General features: G+C 36.4%; 1 protein-coding gene across 11 annotated transcripts in view; it reads left to right on the top strand.

Annotated features, from left to right (window-relative positions):
* Positions 1 to 20181, top strand: part of LOC110442655 (vegetative cell wall protein gp1-like) — a 206612-nt gene that overhangs the window by 110499 nt on the left and 75932 nt on the right. For 9 of the 11 annotated variants that reach the window (XM_021486355.1, XM_021486348.1, XM_021486356.1 and 6 more), the window contains 5 exons: positions 1716 to 1783; positions 4520 to 4549; positions 10932 to 10988; positions 16126 to 16188; positions 17268 to 17309. In XM_021486355.1, coding sequence (XP_021342030.1) covers positions 1716 to 1783; positions 4520 to 4549; positions 10932 to 10988; positions 16126 to 16188; positions 17268 to 17309 — 260 coding nt within the window. The remainder of the gene's footprint in view (positions 1 to 1715; positions 1784 to 4519; positions 4550 to 10931; positions 10989 to 16125; positions 16189 to 17267; positions 17310 to 20181) is intronic. The other 2 variants (XM_021486353.1, XM_021486354.1) reach the window with 2 other exon arrangements.

The following is a 20181-nucleotide window of genomic DNA, read 5'->3' on the forward strand; positions in this document are numbered from 1 at the left end:
ATGGTCCTGACAAAGTGTTGTTATTTTTCGGGTCAATCAGAAATACAATTTGGCTGCCATGGCCGCTATTTTGCTACTAAGTTCTAATAGGCCGATCTCACTTAAAATTGGTCTAGGAATGATCAGCTCATGGTCCTGACAAAGTTAAGTTAACATTATACTATTTTTTACTCAAATTGGTACATATTTCAACAACAAAAATAAATACTGTAGACTCAGGTGACCGTTAAGGCCCATGGGCCTCTTGTTTTTAAATACAGTTTTATGTTGCTAGTTTTTTGTTTCCATTAGTAGATTGTATACATGTTTATGACAGTAATCCGTCATTTCAACAGTTTTCTGCCTATATGAGTACGAAATCGCGGATGCTTCTTAAGTGCGCGGAAACCGGTAACCCGAGGATATTTAACATGCTCCAGACCACGGACTTAGATAATCTAATTCCGTGTCCAGACTGTTTTATATTTAAAGTCGGCTTAAAAGTATATATAAAACCTAATTACAATTAAAAAAGTTGTATTTTAGGATGAATTGGTACCAAGGATTGAACAATCGAGCTTAAATGAACCATTCTGGTGTAAGATCTGCATTGACGCAAGCTATACTGCCGGTTTCCTGACCCTGTTCGTCGTCACTAACATCCAACTCAGACGATTCATATTCACTTATAACCTCTAAATCGGTTCAGTCTGGCTCATACAGGTATGACTGAATGTCCAGTGTGAAGGAAACTTCTGGAATATCCTCGTTGTCACTAAAATCCACGGAATCCATAGCCCCGGGACCAACTAGTTCGGTAGTTGTTTTGACAGACAGTCGTCGCAAATGACGTCACAGCTCTTCCGGTTTAACGAACAATAACTCGTGCTAACTTGTATTTGAGATTTTCAATACCGGTTACAAAATTTGCTGATTTTCGCAACTTTTGTGTTTTCAAAATATTTTTCATGTTACGGAAGGGATATTTAATGAATAATGCCCCCGAAAAAAGGCAAAATATGTGAAAATGAAATTGGGTTTTTATCACCTTTAAGGGGAATGGCAACAACTGGTTCATCCGTTGTCAGTATAATGTGACCGGGCGGAATGCTGTGCTTCAGGTGCCGTCAGCATGGCATTTCAGTGAGATGGCACTATAAAGTCGGAATCAGATCCGAGCTATCACAATGAGGCAAGCACACCAGCATACACTGTCTCCTGCATACACACGCAAGCACGCATACACTATACACACATGGAGGCATGTCCTTAGCTGTTACTAGGACGTTAAACAAAATTAAACCAAACAAAAAGTTTAAAACAAAATGGACAAGATCAGCTAAATTATGGCAGTAACGTCCCTAAGTTTATACCACAAAGATCAGCTTTTTAAATAAAGTGGATAACATTCCTGGGGGCTCATTCCCCTCGCTACTGGTCAGAATTCAACCTAACGCTTGGTCATAAAATTTAGGCTTCAAAACATTCAGGTGAGCTATTCTTGGTCCTAGCTAGGACTTCTTGTTTGTTAAGAAGGTTCAACTAGACCGTTGAATTTGTGATGTTGTCATAGTTTAAACAATTATCATCTATAAATAAGATTGCATGTGTAGCTATACCCTGTAGATATTATCAAAAAATTATTCACATCTATAACGGGAGACAATGCAGTGAACAAAATGAGAGAAAAATTATGAAAAACACACAAATTGTTGATTTCATTGTTGTTCTGATAGTGTCGTCTCAGCCCGCACTGCCATCCCGTCCTGGCCGACGAGCCCAGCCAGCCCCAGAGGAGGAACAGGTACCTATCATATTTCAAATTGTTTTTTTGAACTTATATTGAAAAGGTAATTCTTTAAGGGCCTGTCACACACTATCAATGTACCTCGCCGTTACTAAACTGGAGCAAAAAAATAACGTAGCAATATCGATGTAGTATCACTGTAAGAGCCGATGTGCTACCAAATACCCCTTTTCTGTCACTGATGTGCTACCGAATACCACTTTTCTGTCACTGATGCGCCGCAGATGTTATACTGAGGCGCCGTTGTTCCACCGATGTGCCACCATTGACCGGAGCTATAGCAGAGTGATACCATTGTACATCGCTAAGAACGGTAGTACAAATTTGTGCTCTGGTATAGCTCCGGCGACCCAAATTGGCTAAGTGTGACAGGACCTTTACTCTGGAAAAAGTTTATATGACATTAATAAACCAATTAATATTGGCATTACACTTTCAATTGGGATCAAATTTATTTATTTGATGAATTATTTTTCTAAATTGCCACTTTCACATCCCATTTCCTGTTTAAAATCCAATATGATTTCATATGTCTATTTTACATCACCAAAATTAAAATTTGTGTTTTTCAGTATCTGTTGAAAACAAGATATTCTGACCAATTATCTGTACTGTGTATATAATGTTTAGAGATGTAACCGTTTTATCAGTTACTGTGAAATAATGAACTGCTTTCGGTTGGCGTTCCTTGAAAAAGTCAGTATTTATAATGCCAATTTGTAGCATGCTTCATGTTGAATTTGTCATTTCCAGTTCGTATTCATACTGGCTATAAATGCCAAATTGAAATAGCTAATACTTACATTTACCATATTTACCATTTACAGCATTAAGGTAAACCTCTGGTCAGTTTGAACAAAATTAAATTAATATTGTCAATCCTGTTTGAATTACATAAAATTATAGCCGCTATAAGAAGTTTGAACAATTTGAGTCGACATCAGCTAAAATCCTGACAACAGTCCAGTCGTTGATACAGAACATGATGGCCTACTATGATATTATTATGTAAATCTGGTGATGAATAATGGTACATACGTCTTTCTTATATTGATTTACTAAGTGATCATTAAGTTCATTCTGCAGGTAATTGCAAAGTTTATGTAGGCCATACGAGTATGCGGAGGGCTAATTGAAACTATAGTTACGGATTAATAGTTCGACAAACCACCCGGTCAAATCTGTTTGTTTTGGCACATATACAGGTAACAAATAAATTTAAGGATTGAATCTTGCTTTGGTCGATTTCATGGGGTGATGAATTGAGTTGGTCTTAAAACAAATTTAATGAACTGCAAAACAGTTCATGTTGAATTTATTTCAAGACCAACTCAATTCATCACTCCATGAAATCGACCAAAGCAGTCTGAAATACACATATGCCTTTACTGATATGGGTCACAGCACACATAAACATACATTTATACACATATGATATACTGATATGGGTTACAGCGCACATAAACATTATACATTTTTACACATACGATATACTGATATGGGTTACAGCACACATAAACATACATTTATACACATATGATATACTGATATGGGTTACAGCACACATAAACATTATACATTTTTACACATATGATATACTGATATGGGTTACAGCACACATAAACATACATTTATATGTGCTGTGACCCCTATCAGTTATAGCATGATATGCATATTTCAGACATTTGTAACGAACCCCTGAGGATCTACGTTGTTTTCGATTTGTACCGGGGGTTGATAGAATAGGTAAGTTAGCTGGAGGGAGAATTTCTAGGGCAGTACATGACTTGTCACTACCACTAGCAGCCGTGAACTGATAATATTTTGCTGATTGATTGTTTTTGGTTGTTTGAACAAGTTCTTGTGTAGCTTCAATAAAATTGTAAATTCTCATCAAGTGGTACATCTTCTTTGTTTAAACATGTCAATAGTTATCTCCCTTCGCAAAATCATATGCACAGGCAATGTTAATCTGGTCAAATTCATCGGCAAATGAAACGGGTTACATTTGGTAGTTGTATTGAGTCCAACTTAAATAGGAATTGAAATATTAAGTAATAAATTAAGTCAAGGATCGGTGAGCAGGTTGCTATTATATGACTACATTGTAAACACAGTAATATCATGTTGCTATTATATGACTACATTGTAAACACAGTAATATCATAACAATACAAACGTGTCTGTCAGCGATGTTACAGAAAATTCCCCCCTTGTACGTACTGATAGGTACCGATGTTACACATGGTTGCATGGCCTAAAATTGTTTACATGTTACATGCAGATGTTAGCTAGAAAGAAACTCGACCATCACTACACCATGAGTACTATTCGTTACTCAGTTGTATGTTATCAGTGCTGCCATTCAAACTAACTGGAGGTTTAACATAATCTCATTGAATGTTGAAATATTTTGTTCAGTTTTTAGTTCGAATAAGTGAATAGTGCATGGTTATTTAATGAATAGAGGACAGGATTACTGATTGTCAACATTTCAATGATGATGCCATAAAATTGATGATATCAACATGTGGGTTTTTCATTCTTAGGTGATATGTATGCCAGGGTTATATAGTGGGGTACCATAGAGTGGTCAATATAATGATATAAAGTGACCAGTAAAGACTAGATGGTACATACTGGCCAAATTGTGGAACGTACACTTTACTTTCGATAATAAAATTGTTAACAAGTAATATATGATGTATTTGGCAAATAATATTTTTTATCCAGCCAACCTATGAGGAGACAGATGACCCTGAGGTAAGAAAGTCTATGACACGGCAGAACTGTCAAGTCACTAGGTCAGACCTACAAGTTCACATATACTGGCAGGTCATTTGAATATATTGCATATTCAAATCACCCTGCGTCCGTGGTCCGTGGTCCGTCCGTCTGTCTGTCCGTGGTCAATCTTCCGCCCTTAAACAATCCTTGTTATCAGTATTTCTCAAGAAGTACCAGAGGGATCTTTCTGGTCCTTAGCTGTGCAGGGAAACTTTTGAGACTGATCAGATAAACAACATGGCCGACAGGCAGCCATCTTGGATTTTGATAGTGAAAGGAATAACTTTCTCAAATTTGATATGTTGGTTCCCCTTGATCCCTCGTTGTGCATGTTATATTTTGAGACTGATCATAAAAACAAATGGCTAAAGGAAGAACTAAACAGATCTTTCTCATATTGCAATGATCGATTCTATTTCTTTCACATTAAGTACTGTACTAGTAAATATGTGAAATGACAAACTCACTTTGAAGGTTGGCTTTCATACACATCAGTATTAAGTTTAGATCAAAAGTTACCTCAAAGTGAATTTACTGTTAACATGACTCGATCAAACAGATTAGAGGAAAGAAGAGAAAAGATTGAACTGACAAAGAACTAATGAAGATGGTACAATGGTGGGTGCCAAGATCCCTCTAGGATCTCTTGTTAACAGTTGACCAGCATGATCCAAAAATGAAGCATTTTGGGATGTAAAAATCTAGGATATTTTGTTACATTTACTCTATTTGTCCTGGGACAGTGTTTTTCAATACCTGTCTTTAGTAGTCAGAAAAGACCTGTCAAGCTTGTATCCTGGTTAATGTAGACATTGACATGTTTAACTGCTGGAACAGTAGCTCAAGGTCAGATCAATTTTATTTTGTTTTGAAATGTTAGATTACCAGAGCATCAGGTTGGTTGTTGAGACATTTAAAGCTCAGATAAAAGTGATGATATGTTGTTGTTTAAAACCTTGATTTCAGTCAATGAAGTACAAGCATGATTGACAGTCACTGTCTCTGATAATACACTCTGTCAAAAACGACTTTTCACTAATAACTGACTGGTAAACACTCCAACATATGGTAGTTTGTTGAAATAATTTGATTGCTGAGTGAACCTTTTCATAAGGGTAGGTACATGAATCTATAGATAATTAAATGATACCAAACTTGATAACTATATATCAGTCTCACTTGATGACAGATATTGTTTTAAGTGATATGAAACTTTCATTTGTGATTTTACCCAAATGTTTATCATGTCTTTAATTTAAAGTGGAGAATACCATGTAACACTTTGTCTTACTTCAGTTTAAAATTTAAATTAAATGAAAAAGTTTGTTACTGCTACATTTAAAATACTAGCCTCTTTTTAGCTCACCTGCCCGAAGGGCAAGTGAGCTTATGCCATGGTGCAGCGTCCGGCGTCCGGCCATCCGGCGTCCACTTTTTACTTTAAACAACTTCTTTTAAGTAACTAAAAGGCCTAGGATGATGATAGCTGGCCAGTAACATGCTGGGATAAGGGCTACCGAGTTTGTTCAAAAGAATGACCTTCTCCTATTTTCAAGGTCACAATGGTCAAATATGTTTAAAACCTTTAAAACAACTTCTTCTCAATAAACCAAACAGCCTTGGATGATAATATTTGGCCAGATGCATGCTGGGTTGAAAGGCTACCAATTTTGTTCAAACAAAATTAATGACCTTCACCCATTTTCAAGGTCACAGGGGTTGAATATGTTTAAAACCTTTAAACAACTTCTTCTCAATAACCAAAAGGCTTTGGATGATGATATTTGGCCAGTAGCATGCTGGGATATTGGGCTACCAAGTTTGTTCAAACGAATGACCTTTATCTATTTTCAAGGTCACAGGGGTCAAATATGTTATAAACCTTTAAACAACTTCTTCTCAATAACAAAAAGGTCTTGGGTGATGATATTTGGCCAGTAACATGGTGGGATGAAGGGCTACCACGTTCAAACAAACTACCTTCACCCATGTTGAAGGTCACATGGGTCAAATATGTTTAAAACATTTAAAACAACGTCTTCTCAATAACCAAACAGCATATTTGGCCAGTAGTATGCTGGGATATAGTGCTACCAAATGTGTTCAAACAAATGACCTTCACCCATTTTCAAGGTAACAGCTAGGGGTCAAATATGTTTAAAACCTTTAAACACCTCAATAAAGAAGAGGCCTAGGATGATGGTATTTGGCCTGAAGCATGCTGAGTTAAAGGGCAACCAAGATTGTTCTAATGAATGACCTAGACATATATTCATGGTCGCAGGTGTCAAATATGTTTAAAACCTTTAAACGACTTCTTCTGAATTACCAAAAGGCCTAGGGTTATGATATTTTACCAGTTTGATGCTGGGAAGAAGGGCTAACACGTTTCTTCAAATGAATGGCCTTCGCTTATATTTAAGGTCATAGGGATAAAAGATGTTTAAATCTTTAAATGACTTGTTCTGAATAATCAAAAGGTCGGGGCCAGGGTAATGATATTTGGCCAGAAGCATGCTGGGACGGAAGGCTATAAACTCTGTTCAACTTGATGTCATTGTTCGACTTTCAAGGTCACGGGCGTCATATGTTTAAATCTTTTAAAAGGTTCTCATAAATCAAACACTGATATTCTGCCTGTAGCTGTACATTAGTCCACTTTTAAGATTACAAGTGTGAGATTAATAGCAGGTGAGCGATTCAGGCCCATTGGGCCTCTTGTTTATCAAGTTTTAAAATAAAGAACTAAAGTTGCGATGTCGTCATTATGCACAATGACCTACATTGGTGGTGTTTGTGTCGATGACTTGTAGTTTTGTTGGTCTTCAAGACTGATCACCTGCATGTGAGGTTTAATAACTTCGACAGATCTGCATCAGCTTCTGATGATCGTCAAGTATATAGTACTCGCCTTGTGCATCAGAGCTATGAATTAACTGTTTACTAACAATTGAAATTGTTGCTTATTTTTAAAAAGCATTCACTAACATTAAAACAAACTGGTAAGTTGTCCACTAGTACTGCAGGGTGACTAGATTTGTCCTTTTTCCACACATTGGACCTAGCAGTCTCCAAGATTATATCACTTAGGATTACTTGGTATGTAAAAGCATTTTGGGGTGATGACTGATGAGTGTCACATGCTTAAATTACTTAGTCACTGTGACTTCAATTTTGACTTTTGGCCTCAGCGTCATTGAAAAAAAAATCATTTGTCTCAAGCATAAATTCTTTATCATTACTTCTCAAAGCATCAAACAATGTACAGGGATCTGAAGATGGCAAAGTATTTATACCAAGCATAGGTTACTGTGACCTTTACCTACTTACTTCAGTCTCTTCGTCCCGTATGGGACATAAGGTATCAACAATGACATTTATTGACGTTTCTGTAACGGGAGTGTTTTTGACAGGATGCCCAACCCTCCTCCTTTACCCGGGCTTGGGACCGGCAGAACCTCCCATAAGGTGATCCAGGCGGTGTCTGACTTTTACTTGACCAGTTTATCATAGTAAGAGACTTGACAATCACACTTTGTTGGGGATTTTTGATGGATGGAGCTTAACAACCTTATTTAAGTGGTAACCAAGCCTGTCCTATAAATTGAGTAGAAACAGCAAAGCAGAGGAGGTACTGCTGCCCACATAAAGAAGGATTTGTTTTCCTCACTTTAAACTGTCATGCAGGGATTTTCCTTCAATGTCACTCGAGGCAAATAACTGTCTCATTCCCCATAGAAAATTCAGCTAAAATTCCAAAATCATTCTCATAAAATTCACAATTGGATAGTATAGTGCAATTAAATTTGATTGGCCATTTCTGGAAAACAATGATAGACACATTTTAAATATATTTGAGAAAGAGGAAACTGAACTATAATAAACAGTCAAAAAAATGAACTTAACTCAAAAATGTGTGTTTTTGCTTTTTGTAATCAATGTTTTACTTTTCCCCTTTGTCCCCCTTCTGCTTTTTACCATGCAAAAAAATCCCAATTCCATGGGCTTCGGACCCAGGAAAAATATTCAAGAGACTCCTAGGACATGAACTATATTGTAGCCTTTTACCAGTGGGATAATTCTTTTCCTTCAATACTATTATTTGTTATTATAGTTTCTTTACTGGTACATGTGCTGTGTATATATTAAAAAACAAAATAAAAGAGTCTCTCGATTAGCAGTCTTTGATGACATATCAATTCCTGAACAATTTTGCATATAGACTATAACCTGAGCCCATTTGTGTGGTATAGATGTTTGAAAGTGCTTCCATCTAAGTGTATCCCAATGTTCAACTAATGGCTTTGCTTAAAAGTACATGTAGCATGCCAATAACCTCACGCTATTTTCTTATCAACAATATTATCTGGTATTTCTTTTCTTATTAACTCTTATTAACTCTCCGTTAATACCACTCTCAGGAAATGAAACATGTCAATGATGTAAAATAAAATGGAATATAAATTTATTTTCATATGTGCCATAAAAAAAATGATATTTTACATAATGTCCAGACATGTACAATGTACTAGATGATTGGTGATGTCCATGCTAAAACATGGTAAGGCAGACAGAATTGGCGGGCGAAAGGTAACAGCTGGAAGCCAATCTACAGCACAACAAAGTGAAAGTATTCAGCGATGAAGCATATATGTGCTTAAGAGGAAAAAGGGTTTTTCCACTACTAAGACTTGAAAAGTGAAAACTGAATCGGCTTAGAATACCTCTCAGCACATTTATTGTGTAGACACGTAGATATCATTGCCATTCATTGGATTCTGCTCTTGTGAAATGGCGTATACTATGCACAATAATGATGTAAACATGGCCTCAATCCTGCTTCTAGTGAGATAATTAAGTAGCTGTCAGGAAGAGGTTCCACATGCCTATACTTGACATAAATGTATGTCATGGAATTTAAAATCTTCTGAAACCAATATGTTTATAGTATTTATAAGGAATTTTAAGACTGCAACTGCTGAAATGTGTTGCTAATGTCTATGCATATTTTCCACCTTTGTTTTTGTATTTTATAGAAAAAAACAGCACTATATATAAATAAGGACATAATCCCATAATATGAGATGATTTTGCCTCTCACTGATTTTTGAAGAATTTGGCTTTTTTGCAAATTTCTTTTCATAATGAATGTATATGGCTCATAGGCTTGAAGACTGCTTTGTGATTTAATATCTTGATATATTTATTTCCATTATTAATATGGTAGGTTTATTATTTACCGAAATAAAATTTAAAAAAAACTCTTCATAGGAAATAGTAAAATAGTAAATCCAAGGTTCTCTACCTGTTTGCCACCAATGGTCTTCCTGTTTATGATACTGAAAGGATCCCTGTACTTTAACTGGAACTAGACATTGGATTTGTTTTTTTTCAATAAGACTAGTTTTGACGAATCATTTCTGAAATAAATACCAGGTGGGACTTTTATGAAAAATATTGAAGAATTCTAATAAAGAAAATGTAGTCAACAACGGTGTTTTGAGTACCGTAAAAAGTCAGTTAGACTAGGATTTGAACCCTGGCATTGTTATACTATTGCTCTAACTCACTGAGCTACCTGGTCTTGGGAACTGTGCTACCATTGTCTCTTTAAAACGAAAGGGAGGTTACTTTATACAGGAATAACAACAGCTGCAGTGGGACAGGGATCCTTGATTGTTATATTTTTTTCTTTTGATGGCTGATAAGTAGTATTAACCTCTAATTTGTTTGAAGCAAAAGTTCTCTACCTGAGTGAAACAGGGATTATATACTGGCAGGTTTGTGTTAAGTCAGATCCATCCATTTATGTCAACATCTGACTAGTCAAAAATATTTGATACCTCTCTTGTGTGCCTTTCACTAGCAAAGTAAAGATCACTAATAGAGGTCAAATACAGATTGTACATACTTAAGTGATCCTCATGAGACTTCCGTTTGTTTCTTACCTATTCAGGTACTTTATAAGTATGGACCCATATTCTTGGTCTGAAAATTAAGAAAAAGACAATTCTCACAATTATCTAATAGTATTTCATTACTGGTACTGGTGGTATTTTTGAAAGTTCCGAACATCTTTGACACACATGGAAATATAACCTTAATACTAACCTTGAATTTGTGTGGTAACCTTTTTTGCAAAAAAAGATAATAGGAAACCATCATCACAAGTACTATTCGTGAGTTCCATAACGATTATAAAGTCTTGACCATGTTATTGTACTTTTACTATAATACATGTATTCCCCAGGTTTGAGTTCCATCCATAGAAACAAACTTTACAGTATGTCTCCTGAAGATTAATATGTACGAAATTTATTATCATTGTAACTAATATGTAAGTGTTGTAACATTTCAGCCTCCATTGCCATCCCGTCCTGGTCGACGAGCACAGCCTGCCCCAAAAAAAGAACAGGTACCTGACACAATATCTTACTGGGCTATTTTGGACTCAATTGAGTAATTTACTGTGTTTCATATATATCAAAACAATACTTTAAATTAATGTTTTCATTTTGTGAGGTCATATATTCCTGGTGTAGCATTTTTGTAGGCTACACAGCAGTTTTAGCTCACCTGCCCAAAGGGCAAGTGAGCTTATGCCGTGGCGCAGCGTCCATCATCCGTAAACTTTTACATTATCAACTTCTTCTCAAGAACCAGTGGATGGAATTTTTTCAAACTTGGTCAGAATCATCCTTGGTAGATGAGGCTACCAAATTGTAAAATTGGGATTCCTACCCCAACCCTAGGGGCCAGGGCGGGGCCCAAAAGGGAAAATTAACCAATATTTCAAAAATCTTCTTCTCCAGACTCAGAGGTATTACAGTCATTTTCTCTGCATGGATGGAAAGATCATCAGGGGCTTTATTTAAATTGTAAATTTCAGGACCCCCGAGCTATCCGTTCTCCCTTGGGGAGGGGGTAAAGTTTACTATAGTTTATATAGGGAAACAACACTTTTGGGTATATTTTGACAATTTTCTGTTGGAAATTATTTTTACTTGGTCAGAATCATCTTTGGAGGAGGAAGATGGTTTTAAATTGTAAAATTGGGATTCCTACCCCAACCCTAGGGGCCAGGGCGGGGCCCAAAAGGGAAAATTAACCAATATTTCAAAAATCTTCTTCTCCAGACTCAGAGGTATTACAGTCATTTTCTCTGCATGGATGGAAAGATCATCAGGGGCTTTATTTAAATTGTAAATTTCAGGACCCCCGAGCTATCCGTTCTCCCTTGGGGAGGGGGTAAAGTTTACTATAGTTTATATAGGGAAACAACACTTTTGGGTATATTTTGACAATTTTCTGTTGGAAATTATTTTTACTTGGTCAGAATCATCTTTGGAGGAGGAAGATGGTTTTAAATTGTAAAATTGGGATTCCTACCCCAACCCTAGGGGCCAGGGCGGGGCCCAAAAGGGAAAATTAACCAATATTTCAAAAATCTTCTTCTCCAGACTCAGAGGTATTACAGTCATTTTCTCTGCATGGATGGAAAGATCATCAGGGGCTTTATTTAAATTGTAAATTTCAGGACCCCCGAGCTATCCGTTCTCCCTTGGGGAGGGGGTAAAGTTTACTATAGTTTATATAGGGAAACAACACTTTTGGGTATATTTTGACAATTTTCTGTTGGAAATTATTTTTACTTGGTCAGAATCATCTTTGGAGGAGGAAGATGGTTTTAAATTGTAAAATTGGGATTCCTACCCCAACCCTAGGGGCCAGGGCGGGGCCCAAAAGGGAAAATTAACCAATATTTCAAAAATCTTCTTCTCCAGACTCAGAGGTATTACAGTCATTTTCTCTGCATGGATGGAAAGATCATCAGGGGCTTTATTTAAATTGTAAATTTCAGGACCCCCGAGCTATCCGTTCTCCCTTGGGGAGGGGGTAAAGTTTACTATAGTTTATATAGGGAAACAACACTTTTGGGTATATTTTGACAATTTTCTGTTGGAAATTATTTTTACTTGGTCAGAATCATCTTTGGAGGAGGAAGATGGTTTTAAATTGTAAAATTGGGATTCCTACCCCAACCCTAGGGGCCAGGGCGGGGCCCAAAAGGGAAAATTAACCAATATTTCAAAAATCTTCTTCTCCAGACTCAGAGGTATTACAGTCATTTTCTCTGCATGGATGGAAAGATCATCAGGGGCTTTATTTAAATTGTAAATTTCAGGACCCCCGAGCTATCCGTTCTCCCTTGGGGAGGGGGTAAAGTTTACTATAGTTTATATAGGGAAACAACACTTTTGGGTATATTTTGACAATTTTCTGTTGGAAATTATTTTTACTTGGTCAGAATCATCTTTGGAGGAGGAAGATGGTTTTAAATTGTAAAATTGGGATTCCTACCCCAACCCTAGGGGCCAGGGCGGGGCCCAAAAGGGAAAATTAACCAATATTTCAAAAATCTTCTTCTCCAGACTCAGAGGTATTACAGTCATTTTCTCTGCATGGATGGAAAGATCATCAGGGGCTTTATTTAAATTGTAAATTTCAGGACCCCCGAGCTATCCGTTCTCCCTTGGGGAGGGGGTAAAGTTTACTATAGTTTATATAGGGAAACAACACTTTTGGGTATATTTTGACAATTTTCTGTTGGAAATTATTTTTACTTGGTCAGAATCATCCTTGGAGGAGGAAGATGGTTTTAAATTGTAAAATTGGGATTCCTACCCCAACCCTAGGGGCCAGGGCGGGGCCCAAAAGGGAAAATTAACCAATATTTCAAAAATCTTCTTCTCCAGACTCAGAGGTATTACAGTCATTTTCTCTGCATGGATGGAAAGATCATCAGGGGCTTTATTTAAATTGTAAATTTCAGGACCCCCGAGCTATCCGTTCTCCCTTGGGGAGGGGGTAAAGTTTACTATAGTTTATATAGGGAAACAACACTTTTGGGTATATTTTGACAATTTTCTGTTGGAAATTATTTTTACTTGGTCAGAATCATCCTTGGAGGAGGAAGATGGTTTTAAATTGTAAAATTGGGATTCCTACCCCAACCCTAGGGGCCAGGGCGGGGCCCAAAAGGGAAAATTAACCAATATTTCAAAAATCTTCTTCTCCAGACTCAGAGGTATTACAGTCATTTTCTCTGCATGGATGGAAAGATCATCAGGGGCTTTATTTAAATTGTAAATTTCAGGACCCCCGAGCTATCCGTTCTCCCTTGGGGAGGGGGTAAAGTTTACTATAGTTTATATAGGGAAACAACACTTTTGGGTATATTTTGACAATTTTCTGTTGGAAATTATTTTTATTTGGTCAGAATCATCCTTGGAGGAGGAAGATGGTTTTAAATTGTAAAATTGGGATTCCTACCCCAACCCTAGGGGCCAGGGCGGGGCCCAAAAGGGAAAATTAACCAATATTTCAAAAATCTTCTTCTCCAGACTCAAAGGTATTACAGTCATTTTCTCTGCATGGATGGAAAGATCATCAGGGGTTTATTTAAATTGTAAATTTCAGGACCCCCGAGCTATCCGTTCTCCCTTGGAGAGGGGTCAAGTTTACTATAGTTTATATAGAGAAACAACACTTTTGGGTATATTTTGACAATTTTCTGTTGGAAATTATATTTTTACTTGGTCAGAATCAACTTTGGTGGATGACGGTATTACATTGTAAACTTGGAATTCCTGCCCCATCCCTAGGGGCTAGGGCGGGGCCCCAAAGGGAAAATTAACCAATATTTTAAAATTCTTATCCTTTGGTGACATGACAAGTATTGTATTTCACTTAGTTTACATGCTGATTTCCATATCACATCTGAACAATAAAATAAAGCTATGATATAACTCAGGTGACCGCTAAGGCCCTTGCATGGGCCTCTTGTTGACTGAAGTAATAGATTCTGGTATCAAAATTGCCAGTTTTTTTCTATTATATGATCCTGAGGAATCCAATGAATATCATGCTGATCCGCGTGGCCACAATTTCAGTTATTGAATACTTGAGATAAAAGATGAAATGGAAATATCAAAAGATTGCTTATCCTGTCATGAAAATGGGGGTTATATTTTACTATAATTGTTAGAGCTACCACTGTACTGTCACTTCTGATGTCATCACTCTAGCTACTACCTTAAATGTTTAAACTTCTATATACAAAGTGCTTGCTCCTGATTGCTTTTCAGGTCTAAAGTTCATAGGTCAAGGTCACTTACTTTCTGAAAATGCTTGCTAGAGATTGCTTTTCAGTTCTGGGGGATCAGTATCAGGGTCACTGGTATAATACATGTAGCTAAAATATATTAATGTATGTAATAGCAACATGATGGATGTGATAGATACATAACAAAATGAGGAAATGCTTAGAACTGACACTTTACATTTAGGTCCTCCAACCATCCACTAAAGTGTACTTATATTTCTTTTTTCAATTTTTTTCCTTCTTTTTACATTAAACTATTATGTCTTGGCAATTGATATTTAAGAAGCTAAGGATGAAAAAAAGTAGACCTCCCTCGCTTTATTTTATTACCTTTTTAGTTCCAGTGGTACCTCCATGACAATACCTCACTTTTAGCCTTAGTGTTAAACATTTATATTACCTAGGTAGGAAAGGCAAATTTGGTTCTTTTCCCTAGTCCAAAGTCCTTAAAAGTGGTAGTTGTTGTTTCCTGCAAAAAGTTAAGCGCTTTGAGTGGTCTACCACGCAGTTGTAAGTATGATGTGACAGAGGGGATACTATATTGGGAGTTTTTGGCATGGTATTTCAATGAGATGTCACTCTTAAGTCGCCGTCACATCCGTACAACAACACACTGCCTCTAGCACATGTACACACACGCACACGTAAATAACACACATGGAGGCACATCCTTAAATGACCTTTAGCTGTTAATAGGATGTTAGCCAAAATAGAGCCAAAGCAAATACACTGTGCCAACTTTATCTTTTTTTGCCAGCTAATTCAAACAGCAACAACTTAGTGCATACCTTTGTTACACATTTACATTTTCACATAAGATCAAATTATTACCCACATTTGAAACACATTATGATTTTCTATATTTAATCTGCATTATTCTGTTTCAGGTTTATTTTAGAAACATTAATTAGGTTGCTTCTAATACTTCTGGGTAAACATTATTGTCTTTATTGCACACCCATCTGGTAAATTAAACTGTATATTAATTATTACACCATTGATTGATTTCACATTCTTCATGGACAATATTGACACTATGTGCAAATTTTAATTGTAAATCTTGTGTGTTAATGTAGCAATTCATTTTCCCCTTTATCTTGATAATTAGATTATTATAAAATAAGAAATGATAGTTAAAAGAGATCTGTCATCATCACTATACCTACATGTATAATGTAATACTACAACAATTAACAATAGAACTTTAAAGCACTTTTCTCCGTAACAATTCCAAACAGTATTTACAGGTACATTTAATAACACATTATTAGTGTCAAATATAAACAAGCTTGATCAAGTTTATCCTGAACATTTGTAAGTTAATTGGTGTATGTTCTCCAGAACTTAGCTGATTGCATATATATGTCAATCATATGTATTGTTGCAGCCTCCCCAACCTGCCCGTCCTGTCCGACGAGCCCAGCCTGTCCCGTCCTCACAGGATGACCAGGTACCTATAACATTATTACTTTGTTTTGTGGACCAATCATCTTATTTATATAAACATTTTACTCGTTCATCGCTGTGGACCATAAAAGACTCATCCAGATCAATGCATAGTAGAGTCTACTAAAGTTATATAGGGATGAAAGGGTTAATATCCAAACAAATCAACAAATTTCATTGAAATAAACTTCCAGAATATTGTTATTTAAATCTTTCTTAACAGGAATATAATTACCAGTTACCAGGCATAACTTAGAATATAAAGTGAAAGTAGATTTGACTCTCAGTAGGGTTTTGGAACTCGCAGCTTGTTTTTTTTTTAAAAATGTCTGTGCATGCAGTTTTAAAAGGTGCAATAAAATGGTTAAAATAGGTATATAGATTCTAGATATTCTAACACATGTTTCAAAATGGCATTGTAACAGGAAGGCAACAAAAGCAGATAATCTCCAGGTATTATTTGCATTGGTATAATAAAAATAACAAAAAACAATAATACATATATTATGGGATTGTGAAAAGGTATCTTATTTGATAAAAAATATATAAGAATTACGATTATTGGTAAAAATCTTGGTCTTCAATTCAATAAAAAAGAATTTATCTTTGGCAAGCAAATTAGTAAATATACAAAGTTCAACTTGGATAACTTGATATTACTCACGGTAAAACAATAAAACAATAAAAACGGTAAATCAAAATGCCTTGAAATAGAACTCAATCTGAATGGTCTAAAAAATCATATCAAATTCGAATTAAAAGCTCACAAAATTCTAATAACTAAAAGTAACATTAAAAATAAAATACAGATTAACACACAAATACTTCACTGGTTGCAAATTTAAAAATTATTTTTTTGTCTCTGTATATAGGTACATGCTTGACAAGTATTATTAACAACAACTCTTAAAGAAGTTTTAACAGCTTGACAATCATGTACCATATGTGTTGTATCATGTAAAAATAGATAACGAAAAATAAAAAAAGGATGAATTGGCCAGTTTGTGCTTCAACTGTGTAGAGGGGAAATGCTACACTGTGAGGTTGTTGTAACTGAATATGTATTTGGTGATTTTGAACTAGTCCAACTATGAGGAGACAGATATAAGTGACTTAGCTCCTGAGGTGAGATATATCATGACATCTGCTTTTGCTTGTAAATATCATCTGTAGCAGTTACAGCATCTTCATGTTTTACTTATACCTTTATGTCTTTGTCCCATTGAGACTATTATAAAAGTAATACAATAAATGCTATTGACCTAAATCTATGGATAGATGTCACAGGGAAATAGTTAATTAAGCAAGGCTATAGTCTCAGGACAATAATTCCTTTCCATACAGACTAATCAAAATATTTTAAATAAATTCAGTATCCCCTGTTAGCATTATCTGCGGTAGTGAAAATTCAGATACTTGGGTCATTGCGAAAACAGTAACAGGGGTGAGGTGTCAGTATGTCACACTCGGACACCATTCAGAAACATGAATTGCATTTCATTCAACAGACCCATGGAGTGATCAGATCCTAGGTTACTGGTCATGCCATGAAATTTACTCACAGCTGGTGGGTGTGGGTCATTCAACAGCCCCATGGAGTGATCAGATCCTAGGTTACTGGTCATGCCATGAAATTGCCTCACAGCTGGTGGGTGTGGGTCATTCAACAGACCCAAGGAGAGATCAGATCCTAGGTTACTGGTGATGCCATGAAATTGACTCACAGCTGGTGGGGGTGGGTCATTCAACAGACCCATGGAGTGATCAGATCCTAGGTTACTGGCAATGCCATGAAACTGACACACAGTTGGTGGGTGTGGGTCATTCAACAGACCCAAGGAGAGATCAGATCCTAGGTTACTGGTGATGCCATGAAATTGACTCACAGCTGGTGGGGGTGGGTCATTCAACAGACCCAAGGAGTGATCAGATCCTAGCTTACTGGTTATGCCATGAAATTGACTCACAGCTGGTGGGTGTGGTTCATTCAACAGACCCATGGAGTGATCAGATCCTAGGTTCCTGGCAATGCCATGAAACTGACACACAGTTGGTGGGTGTGGGTCATTCAACAGACCCATGGAGTGATCAGATCCTAGGTTACTGGTCATGCCATGAAATTGACTCACAGCTGGTGGGTGTGGGTCATTCAACAGACCCAAGGAGTGATCAGATCCTAGGTTACTGGTTATGCCATGAAATTGACTCACAGCTGGTGGGTGTGGGTCATTCAACAGACCCATGGAGTGATCAGATCCTAGGTTACTGGCGATGCCATGAAACTGACTCACAGTTGGTGGGTGTGGGTCATTCAACAGACCCATGGAGTGATCAGATCCTAGGTTACTGGCAATGCCATGAAACTGACACACAGTTGGTGGGTGTGGGTCATTCAACAGACCCATGGAGTGATCAGATCCTAGGTCACTAGTCATGCCATATGTGTAGTCATCATCTGTTCATTTCAGTTTCCAGAGCATCTTGGCCAGTTTCACGTATAGACATGATGTTTGGTGTGTATATGTACACAATGAGAAAGCACTATGTCACATTTAAGCATTGAACTGTTTTTGTATGGTATTTATGATCTATTTTAATGACACAGCTTTGCAAGCAAACAAATCATAATGCGCGTTGTTTGCAAGCAAAGCTGTGTCATTCAAACAGATCATAAATACCATACAAAAACAGTTCAATACTTATATTTTCGTTTTCTCTGCCTCTTTTTTTTTTTTTTAACTTATAGTTTTAACTTATAATTTATATTCAAAATTTAAAATGCCTGCCTTATCGACAGTCCACAAAATTTCGTTCAATAGTTTGAACAGCATATTGTCGCCTGCTGATTGGCAAACATAGTAGTACTTTGAAATTTTAACAAACACTTCAATGTTATTCCACAATCCAGTATAAATACAATTGCGTATGATATGTACATTGTATATAGGGTGATTTAAGTTTATCAATAGAACTATGAGCTAAAAGTTAGATTTGAAATTGTTCTGATTTTTCTCCGGGTCAAATTTAGCGCATGGATAAAAACAGTGAACACCGTAAATCCGACCTTGCCCTCCACGAGGCAGTTATTTTTGGAAGTTAATTCAAACTTTTCTCTTTGCTCATTTTGTGAAGAATCCAAACGTGAATTTATTTCTTGATTGTATGGGAATCTGACTACAGTCTGTAGATTCTATAACAGCCTAGTTATTTGACATTTGAAATTGCGAGACGCGTGAAACTGATAGCGTTTGAAGTGAGTGATCTTGCAATGGAGCACAGCCACAGGGGTTAATTACAAATGTCTGAAATGTTTATGTGTACTGTGACTCATATCAGTAGGTCTGTAACATATGTGTCAGTAGGTCTATAAACTATGTGTATTTCAGACATTTGTAACAAACCCCTGTTGATCAGTGCAGTGTAACAGACGATATTTTTGATAAATTGCATGAGCGTTAAAATTGTTTCCATTGGTGATTTCAACTGATGTGCATTTTGTACGATATTGCAAACCTTACATGGTCTTTTTTTGTTGTAATAAAAGTTTTTTTTTTTATTTTTTATTTTGCTCAAAAATTTACAATGACATTGTCAAATCTCACAACACCTAGCGATATTTCAGTAGCCGTCATGTTTATTTACATTGGATATTGTAGTTCCGGTCAGTGTTGTATTAATACGCTAAGAATAATGTCTCGTGGTAATTAGGTCACATTAGGAATATTCAAATTGAGGCGGAATTTCTTTGACCTTTCAGGGTCATGTTATTGTTCATGACATGATGATCATGTATAATCAATTTCATGACTTGTCAGGGTCAGTAAGGGTCATTGACATCATTAACAATCGTCATCCTGATCTAGGGGCTTCATGTGCAAATGAGAATTTTGCTAATGTCATATCATGGTCATACCATCACAAATATTTTTTGAATAACCGATCAAATGCTGTGTTACATTGGAGATAAATTAGAATTGGATTTTGACCTGTTGACTTT

Source organism: Mizuhopecten yessoensis, unplaced genomic scaffold (genome assembly GCF_002113885.1).
Source record: "Mizuhopecten yessoensis strain PY_sf001 unplaced genomic scaffold, ASM211388v2 scaffold716287, whole genome shotgun sequence".
Lineage (NCBI taxonomy): Eukaryota > Metazoa > Mollusca > Bivalvia > Pectinida > Pectinidae > Mizuhopecten > Mizuhopecten yessoensis.